This window comes from Myotis davidii, unplaced genomic scaffold (assembly GCF_000327345.1).
Source record: "Myotis davidii unplaced genomic scaffold, ASM32734v1 scaffold43, whole genome shotgun sequence".
In the NCBI taxonomy this organism is placed as follows: Eukaryota; Metazoa; Chordata; class Mammalia; order Chiroptera; family Vespertilionidae; genus Myotis; species Myotis davidii.
The window spans coordinates 725,497-735,156 of NW_006294590.1; the positions used below are offsets into that span (position 1 = coordinate 725,497).

General features: G+C 54.9%; 2 protein-coding genes across 2 annotated transcripts in view; both read left to right on the forward strand.

Annotated features, from left to right (window-relative positions):
* Positions 1 to 9,144, forward strand: part of TCTN2 (tectonic family member 2) — a 13,408-nt gene extending 4,264 nt beyond the window's left edge. The window contains exons 4-17 of the mRNA XM_015567216.1: positions 4 to 104; positions 319 to 515; positions 1,230 to 1,359; positions 2,212 to 2,353; positions 2,509 to 2,574; positions 3,583 to 3,717; positions 3,973 to 4,050; positions 5,091 to 5,171; positions 5,364 to 5,475; positions 6,102 to 6,208; positions 7,202 to 7,352; positions 7,898 to 8,020; positions 8,161 to 8,249; positions 8,644 to 9,144. Of these exons, the coding sequence (XP_015422702.1) occupies positions 4 to 104; positions 319 to 515; positions 1,230 to 1,359; positions 2,212 to 2,353; positions 2,509 to 2,574; positions 3,583 to 3,717; positions 3,973 to 4,050; positions 5,091 to 5,171; positions 5,364 to 5,475; positions 6,102 to 6,208; positions 7,202 to 7,352; positions 7,898 to 8,020; positions 8,161 to 8,249; positions 8,644 to 8,819 (1,688 nt within the window). The 3' untranslated portion in view covers positions 8,820 to 9,144. The remainder of the gene's footprint in view (positions 1 to 3; positions 105 to 318; positions 516 to 1,229; positions 1,360 to 2,211; positions 2,354 to 2,508; positions 2,575 to 3,582; positions 3,718 to 3,972; positions 4,051 to 5,090; positions 5,172 to 5,363; positions 5,476 to 6,101; positions 6,209 to 7,201; positions 7,353 to 7,897; positions 8,021 to 8,160; positions 8,250 to 8,643) is intronic.
* Positions 8,847 to 9,660, forward strand: part of ATP6V0A2 (ATPase, H+ transporting, lysosomal V0 subunit a2) — a 22,644-nt gene continuing 21,830 nt past the window's right edge. The window contains exon 1 of the mRNA XM_015567217.1: positions 8,847 to 8,937. Coding sequence (XP_015422703.1) covers positions 8,847 to 8,937 — 91 coding nt within the window. The remainder of the gene's footprint in view (positions 8,938 to 9,660) is intronic.

Sequence of the window (9,660 nt, forward strand, 5' to 3'; positions counted from 1 at the left end):
CAGAGAACGTGACGGCCATCCCCGACCCGGTGCACCAGCCTCTGGGCCCGTGTCCCTGCAACCTAACCGCCGGGGCCTGCGACGTCCGCTGCTGCTGCGACCAGGTGCGCGCACGCTCTGCTGCTCTTCTTCCTTTAAAATACGTTTTTACTGATTTTGCAGAGAGAGGAAGGGAGCGGGAGAGAGAGGGGAACATGGATGAGAAACGTCAACATTGATGGGCTGCCTCCGTGAGCCTGCAACCCAGGCACGTGCCCTGACGGGGAATCAAACCTGCGCCCTCCTGGTGCTCCCTGCCCCTGTCTGTTTTCTTCCCAGGAATGCTCGTCCAATGTCACCGCACTCTTCAGAGAGTCCTGTCTCACCGGTGTGTTTGGGGGGGACGTTAGTCCCCCTTTCGATCAGCTCTGTTCTGCGCGGAGGCCGCCTGGGGCCCCCGGCTGGTTTCCCTTCCTGTGTGTGCAGTCCTCGCTGGCCAACTCGCCCTTCCTCGGTTACTTCCACCACGGGGCTGTGTGAGTGTCCCCTAGCTGCCGGGGAGGGCGCTGCTCTCGGGGCCGGGGGTCGGGGGGGCCACGCCATGTGGGCCCTGGAATGGGAATGTGGGTCCCGTTTTTCACGCGATCTCTCCCAAGGCAAGGAGCTTAAATGATCCAGTTCTCGACTCCGTTCCAGACCCCAGTTAGTCAGTTTATTCCGTGTCAGAAAGAGTCGGGCCTCCTGGGAAAGAAATTGATGGATGCAGCACCACGTTCGTAGTGACGATCGGGGGTGGGGGGCTCATCGGGGACTTTAACTTTCCTCGCCTTCCGGGATTGTTGACATTTTACAACATTATTGTTATTGTTGAAGTGAATACAATTAACCATTAACCACTTTAAAGTGTACAGTTCAGTGGCATTTAGTACAAATATCATTTTGGTAATTAAAAAAGTAAAGAAGCCCGGCTGGTGTGGCTCAGTGGCTGAGTGTCGACCTATGAACCAGGAGGTCACGGGTTCGATTCCCGGTCAGGGCACAGGCCTGGGTTGGGGCTCGATCCCCAGTCGGGGGCGTGCGGGAGGCAGCTGGTCAGTGATTCTCTCTCATCATGGATGTTTCTATCTCCCCCTCTCCCTTCCTCTCTGAGATTAACGTAAAAAAAGAGCAAAGAATACAATGCCAGTGAGCAGGGGGCCTGGCAGGCAGGAGCTGAAAGTGTTAGTGGCATCTTCCTTGTTGACTCCCAGGTCTTCCAGGCCGCACGCCGCCGCCTTTGACGCGTATCTGCACACGGAGCCGAAGGACATGTCGGACTCGGGGTACAAACAGGGAGACCCCGTAATGACTGCCGCTCAGGCCTATCTCACTGTGCCTCAGGTACTAAGTTCCAGTGTAATGTGCTGCAGCCTTTTCTCACTGTTTCCCTGTTTTTAATTGAACTCCGATTGCTCTTAGAAATACCCCCTCAGCGACTTACCTTCCCCTATGGATCCTCCCGGCCCCCAGCTGCGTACGGTGTCTGGATGTGTTTTCATAGTCACTCTTAAATGAGCCGCTACTTGGCTAAATCTCAGCGTGAACTCAACAAAACCAAAAACAGTCTGTAAATTCCCGTCGACGTAACTCATTCTTCACTTCTGTTAGTTTCACAGCCACTGTTATTTTTTATTTATTTTTAAAAATCTTTTCTGTGGAAAGTATTACCTAGGTCCTCCTTTCCCCCAGTTACCTCTTCCAGCCGCTCCCGTCCCCCCCACAGCCTCGTCCTAGTGAGCGATCAGTATGTAATTGAACATATTCCAGAATGCTGGAACATGTTCTAAGGCCATAGAGTTTTATGTGAAGTCCCCCCTTTTTTTAAGTTCAAAATTCTAAGGAAGAAATGTTTGTGGTAACAAAACACTGACGCCTAGAGCCATGTCTGCTGTTCCCATGAGTCCACTTGACTGGTTTTAACAGAAGCCTGGAGTGAAGAGGGCGGGGAGTGGCGTTGAGTGTGATCTCCTTTCTGCCAAGGGGATGGAGGGGAGGGGCTTCTTGGTTTCCCCGGAACAGTTCTCACTGACCAGCCCTCGGCTCCCACACTGACTAGGGGTTTGAGTAGATGGGTCAGCTGAGGACACCAGCAGGGGGCGCGGCCGCGGGAGGAACCTTCTTCGGGCCGGGACGTCACCCTGTATTTTCTCATTAGACCCGGTGATCTGTCTGTTGGTTTCCCCTCGCCCCCAGGTCTCCCTGGCTGGGCAGTGTGTGCGGGATGCCCCGGTGGGATTCCTGCAGAATTTTGACGTTCGCTGCATTACTGACCTCGACGCCTACGGGGAAGCAGACAGCGTCCTGGACGCCGGGATAAAGGACGGCACTGCGGGAGGTACGCGCCGGTGCGGCCGGGACAAAGCCCGGACCGAGGGGCCAGGTCAGCTCTCAGCCCATGAGAACGGCAGTCACCGCGCCGGGAGCAGCTGGAAGTGTTTGAACTGCCAGCGAGGAAGGCGCCCGCGGAAGGTTAATTCGTGTGTCCCTCAGGCATCGTCATCCCACACGTGGTCTATGAGGAAGCGGCGGACCTGGGCCAGGTCCTCGCCGGCGCAGGTACTCGGTGCCACACGCTGCCGTCATTCCCACGGGCATCCGGACGGGAGTGACGTGCAGCCCGAGAGAACTACACTCTGACGCAGTGTCACGAGCGTCACAATGAGGAAGCCCTCTGCCCCCAGATTGTGTTTGTCCCTGTCCGTCGTCCCTTACCTCACACTTAGCTGTGACCTTGAACTAGCTCCCCACCCTGCTTGTGGCTGATGTGGGCTCGGGGCCCCTCCTGGTCCTCCAGGTCTGGGAACCAATATGGTTTTATTGATTTTTAGAGAGAGAAACATTGACGAGAGAGAAGCATCATTGATCAGCTGCCTCCTGCGCGCCCCCTACTGGGGATGGAGCCTGCAACCCGGACCTGTGCCCTGAGTGGGGATTGAACCGATGACCTCTGGGTTCCTGGGTTGACGCTCAGCCACTGAGCCCCACCGCCGGGCGCTGGAGAATTCTTTAGGACCGTTTTCACTTCTTGCTTTCACTTCTTATGGCATCGAGTCTTAGTGGAGTGGCTGCAACACGGCAGTGGGCTAGGCAGCCGCCTGCTGGAGCGCTGACACTCTCTAGTCCAGTGATGGCGAACCTATGACACGCGTCAGAGGTGACACGTGAACTCATTTTTTGGTTGATTTTTCTTTGTTAAATGACACTTAAATATATAAAATAAATATCGAAAATGTAAGTCTTTGTTTTACTGTGGTTGCAAATATCAAAAAATTTCTATGTGTGACACGGCACCAGAGTTACGTTAGGGTTTTTCAAAATGCGGACACGCCGAGCTCAAAAGGTTCGCCCTCACTGCTCTCGTCTTTGATAAACGCCTAAGGAGCGCGTCTTCCGAGCCGTGAGCCTCGCCGCGGCGATGCAGGCATGAAAGGAAGGTTCAGACCTCACGCAGGACCCTGCGGTGGCAGAGCAGGCGGCTGGCACTGCCCTGGTGGGCCCCCTGCAGACGTTGAGCGGAGGTCGCGTGCGGTGCTCTCACTGATAACACTGTTCTTTCATTCGCAGAGACACTTTTAAGTCCCGGATCAGCCCCCAGGAACGTGACAGTGGAGGGACATTATCTCTTCCGATGGAATAATCGTACCATCAGTGAAATGCACGTCAGGATTGTCCGGGCCACGGTGCATGCCCTCCAGAAAGGTGACTGGGTGCAGGGCAGCAGGGCGGCTTTTGTGTTTACATGTGGCGTTTTTTTCCTCTTCAAGATTCTCATCATTATAACACATCAGACAAAATCGGATTGTTTGTTATTTGTACTTGTGATTTGCCTAAAAAAAGGCGACTTCGTTTGCCTGTCAAAATGCAGTCACCTGGTAAAGCAACTCCACTGTGGGCGATCGCTTCTTTTCCTGGGGAGGCGGCGCCCATCTCTTTGCCGTTTTGTTTTCTTTCTAGGAACCATGACACAGAGATTTACTGTCAAGTTTTTAAGCTATAACAGCGGCCACGAGAAGGAAAGATCTGGAAACCCAGGTAAGAGTACATGGCAGTCACCCATCTCACAAGCATTTCGGCCAACGCTCCTGCCCGTGGCGTCAGTGCCGGGGAGGTGATGCCTAACTGTCCAGGTTTAGCTTGTGGTCCGACCTTTCTCTTTCTCGTGGGTGACCCTGTGTTCTTCTCCCAGTAGCAATGTGGTGGTTTGTTTTTTTGTGTAAAGTGTTGTAGATAGTAACAAGCTGCTATAAATTGCTAGACATTCTCTTTAGCTCCTGGCTTTTGAAAAAGAGATAAAACAGGTAAAATGTTGCTGAAATAAGTGTTTTTTAATAGGTGTGTTTTTATTGATTTTTAGAGAGGAAGGGAGAGGGATAGGAACATTGATGATAGAGAACCATCAACAACAGCTGCCCCCTGCAGGCCTTGCACTGGGGATCGAGCCCACAACCCGGGCATGTGTCCTGACCAGGAATCGAACCGGGACCTCCTGGTTGATAGGTCGACGCTCAATCGCTGAGCCATGTGGGCTGGACTTAAATGAGCTTTTTAAGAGAATAAGCTGCAGAGGACGGGCCCCTCACCTGGGGGCCCGTGAGCTCCTGTCCTGTGGAGCGTTCTGTGTTTATGCACAAATAGACCACCATGCGATTGGCACAGCTGTCACGGGGATGTGGGGCCGTGGCCATAATCGGGAGGTGTCTGACGGGGCCTCCAGAGGTGGGTTGGCTCAATTGGCATGGCTGGGAGCGGGCCCTGCCCAGCCGTGGGGTTGAGCTGACCCGCTGGGGAATGGGGGGCTCCTCGGCTGCGCCTGCTTTCCCAGCCCCTCCGATGAGCCCCAGGCCCGTCACTCACGAGGACTCAGTGAGTGGCCTGCTCAGTGGAGTGATCCCACCAGGGCACTTGCCCGCCCGTCACTTTTCAGAGTCTCTAGCATTTATCTCTAAGTCACAGGCATCTTCGCGGAACAGGTGAAGGTCGCAGCCCGGCCCGCTGTCTCAGAGGCACTCCTGTGCTTCCCCTCGGTGCTCCCAGCGGCCTGACCTCTGACCTCCTGCTTGCTGTGCCTCTAGGTTACCAGCTGGGCAGGCCCGTGCGCGCCGCACACGCTGGGAGGAGGGACCCTGTGGCGGCCTTGAGCCTCTGGCAGCCAGGTAATCTGGGCGTCGGCTCCTCGGCTCCTCGGGAAGCCGGGGCTGGGCCTGCTGCCCCGTTTTGAATCGAACAAGTAATTGGTGGCTTTAAAGTTCAGCTGCGGTATTTAGCCACAGGGGTGGTGGCTCCTCGTGGTTTGTCCTTTTGTTTAGCGCAGACAGTAAGAGGGGGGACTCCTTTTTCTTTTACAGCCGGGAGGGGTCTGTGCGCATCTGCAACGCTCAGACCCGTGTTATTCGGAGAAAACGCGCTCTCGGGGTGCCTCCTGCAGGTGGGCATCGAGGAGAACTGCACTCGGCTCCGGTGAGTGCCGCGGGGTCCGCTTCACACGAGGTCGCCGGCGCCTCCCAGACAACGCGATGTGCAAAGTTAGGGCCTGAATAAAGCTGTGGGAAAGCCAGCGCCAGCGATGAGCACACGCGCACTTCCGACAGGCTAGGTGATTCAGACGTGCAGTGAGGGAAGTAGACTTCTGTCGCGGGAGTAACGCCATTGCACCCACATTTACACAAATTCCTCGCTGGCGTTTGTGGGGCCCCGGGAGCCCAGCGCTCCTAGAGCCAGAACCAGGGTCTCGCCAGGTGCAGTTGGAGGGGTCGACGTGTGAAGGTGCCTACACCCTGGTGTGTGGCACAGAAAGGCCTTTCCACTGCCTGGTGTCGTCTGGGGAGGGCACTTTCAGATATGCGGGCACTTCCTCTTTTACTGAAGTGAAATCACACAACGGAGTCAGTCATTTAAAGCGAACAGGTCAGTGGCGGTTAGTACATTCATGATGTGCGGCCATCACTTCTGTTTGGTTCCGAAGCATTTTCATCTGCGAACGGAAACCCTCCCCTGCCCTAGTGGCCTGGAGACCCCGAGAGTCAGGACTTCGGGGTGCGACCAGCTGCCGGCCACGCACTGGGAAACGTCTTGCTCTCTCGCAGGGACAAGGCTGCGGAAATACTTGATTCATTAATACAAGCAACTCACGTTGCAACGAGAGGCAACTCCGACGACCGGGACCTTGGTGACGGCTGGCTGGAGATCACGGGTAAGGCAGGCTGCACCGGGGAAGTGAGGGGCGTGGCTGCTGGGACTGCAGAGCCCGCCCAGCAGGTCGTCTGCCTCTGCTGGGGCTCAGCTGACACTGGCTGGGGGTTAACACTCCTTTTTCTCTTGCTCGTGATGCCTTTTTTGTGTCTAAAAAAGGAAATCCACAGGAAGGTCAAGTTGCCCCGTGTAAAGGCAGCGGGAGTGGCTGTGAGGGCGCTCATTTCAGTTCGCCTTGTTATTCTTGGTCCCAGGAATACGGGCAATTGAGAACTGCCTTAGTGACTTAAAAAAGCAGTTCTGTTAACTTAAAAGAAAAGGTGATAGGAAATATTCTAAGTGAACGGAGCCAGGCACCAGTGCCCACCCCTGTGGGAGCCCATCCCCCATCCATAGCAGCGTCCAGACCTGGAGACAGAAAGCAGATGAGTGGTGGCTGATGGCCAGGCCGGGCGGTGGGAGGCAATGAGGGGTGATGGTTCCTGAGCACAGGACTCTTTCGAGACACATTGATTGGGTGCCTCTCGCGCGCTCCCTGACCTGGGCCGGGATCAAACCTGCAACCCAGGTACAAGCCCTTAACCGGGAATGAAACCCGCGCACCAAAGGACCACTGAGCCACACCAGCCAGGGCTGCCCTCACGCTGTCCCTCCGAGGTCACGCAGCTCAGCGGGCTGGGATTTCTCACCTGCCAGCTCCCGGCATTTTACTGCAACGATGCAGCATTTCTGCTGCAACTCTGGGTGGATTTCAGTGAGCACCGTGGGAACCAAATCATGATTTCCGGTTATTATGTGGGCCAGGGGCTCTAAAGTTCCAGTGACTGACAATGTGTAAGGAAACATCTCGAACACAAGGGGGATACCGTATGGGATGACAAATAAGAGCCCCCGAGAGATGGAAGCCTCATTCATGTGCTTCCTGTCTAGTATTTCCCGTTTTTACGGTATCCGGGGATCGTAGAAAAACTGTCATTTTCCTTCCCCAATGCAGCCGCCCCTGACCCAGGCGCAGACCCGGCTGGTGGCAGCGGGAAGGGCACCTGCACGGAGGTCCCTGCGCAGCTGAGCATCCGCATCCTCACCTGGGACGCGGGCGCCGTGGAAGGCATCGCCCAGCAGGAGATCCTGGGCGCAGAAAAGAGGTCTGCGGCTGCCTGGGTGCGGTTCGGAGGCAGGAGCGCGGAGGGCGCCCCAGACACAGGGACACAGGGACAGGCCGACTTAGAAGCTGAGGGTTTCCTTGCAAATCGCGGCTATCAGCCACGTGTGTGAAAAGGGAAATGTGTCGGCCGTGTTGGTCATGGCAACAGCTGTGTAACGTGTTCTCCTGGTGAGCACATTTGAAAACTCACACAATACAAACGGGGTAAATTTTTTAAAAAATATGTTTTTATTGATTTCAGAGAGGAGGGCAGAGGGAGGGAGAGAGAAACATCAATGATGAGAATCATTGATCGGCTGCCTCCTGCACGCCCCACACTGGGGATGGAGCCCGCAACCCGGGCATGTGCCCTGACCTGGAATCAAACAGGGACCTTCTGGTTCATAGGTCGAACCTCAGCCCCTGAGCCCCGTGCGAGGCAGGGGTAAGGTCTTCGAGAGACTCCTGGGTTATGCTGTCAGTTGCCTGAAGTCCTCAGGTGACTGGGAGTGAGCCGGCGTGCTGCCTGTGCCATCTCTCCTACAGGGTCTCCTCGGTGACCTGGCGGCCCCAGTGCGGGCTGACGTGTGAGCAGGTCGGCCTCTTCCCCCTCAGCGCCTCCGTCCAGTTCATTCAGGTCCCTGCCCGGCTGCCCCGGCCCCTGACCAGGTAGGTCACTGACCTGGTTGGTATTTTTTAGGAAGAAAAATACAGATCTTTGAAAGTAAATGTATTTCTTTAACTTTCGATACTTCTCACCGAAAGGATGCTTTGTGGCAGCTACTGTAATCTTCTAAAATGTTTTCTAGATTCCAGATCAATTTCACAGAGTACGACTGTGACAGAAATGATGTGTGTTGGCCGCAGCTTCTGTATCCCTGGACCCGGTATTACCAAGGTAGGGCACAGCCGATTTCCGGAATGGGTATCGTTATGTCCTGTGTACAAGTTTAAAAAGAAAAATGTACCGATCACGTTGCCACTTAAAAATGATGGTTATGGGCCTGGTCAGTGCGGCTCGGTTGGCTGGGCGGCGTCCTGAGCGCTGAGAGGTTGCCGGCTCGATTCCCGGTCAGGCACCTGCCTGGCTGGCGGGCTCAGTCCCCTGATGGATGTTTTTCTCTCACTTCAATGTCTCTCTCTCTCCCCCTTTCCCTTCCTCTCTCTAATTAATAAAAATATATTTAAAAAATAAAAATACAAGACTCTTGCCCAGCCAGTGTGGCGCAGTTGGTTGAACTTCTCCCCATTCACCAAAAGGACACCAGGGGTGTAGGCTCCATCCTCCGTAGGGGGCCTTCTTACGCTCGGTGTGTGGCCAAGGGCTTGCTGCTGGCCGCCTTCTCCGTGGTGGCCCTGCTCCTCAGTGACCCCCGGACCAGAGGACGCAGAGCGTGACCTCCGCCACTCCGGGCCCTCAGACCAGACTCTTCGCCCGCGATTTGCTGCACTCCGGGTGCTGTTTTAGTGAGCGGAGGGTTTGTTTTTGTAGGAAATGCCCGTCAAGCGCTCTGTGGGTCTTTCACCCACGGAGCTATCCCGACGGGCATCTCGCTGCCGGGCCAGACCCAGCAGCGGGCACGCGGGTCCGGGCTGCCTCCTGGTCATCAGAAGCGTTCGTTTATCCCAAATTACTCAAAGTCACAGGAGCTTTGGTCCAAATATGTTATTTGTACCTTAGAGACAATTATTTCAACTTTTTATATACAGTGTCCCAAAAAGTGTGTACACACTTTAACAGCTGGTAGCTCAATTTTTGAAAATGAAATGTATTTTAATAAACACTGCCTCTATGATCATCCAACATGTGTGTGTGCATTTTGCATTTTTTTCAGGGCACCCTATGTTTCTGTGGCATTGATGGAAAGACCTTAAGTTTCCAAAAAAAAAAATTAGCTCCAAGGATCACAGGGTCCGTATGTTAAAAACAGGCCGTTCTCTGTGAGGACAGTTACTCCCCGGTGAGTTGAGAGGAGTTCCTCCCTTGGCGCCTGGCAGGGGTCAGGTCGCCTTGTGCGCGGGGAGTGAGGCCTTCACCGCCAGCGTGTCTCGGAGCTGTCTTTGTGGCCAGATAAGCGGAGTCCCTGCACCGGAGGGACTGGCACACGTCGTACACCTGGTTTTGGGGTCCTTGTAGAAGCTGAACAGTCTTGTCGCAGGGAAGGGAACACCCACCGGCTGGCTGGCTTCAGGGAGTCAGTGCAGCTGGCGCTGGGAAATGAGCTAGAAACTCCTAAACGGCTGGTCACTGATCTGATTGTTGGGGGGACTTCGTACGTCAGGGAAACACTCGCGTGGCAGTACCGTAT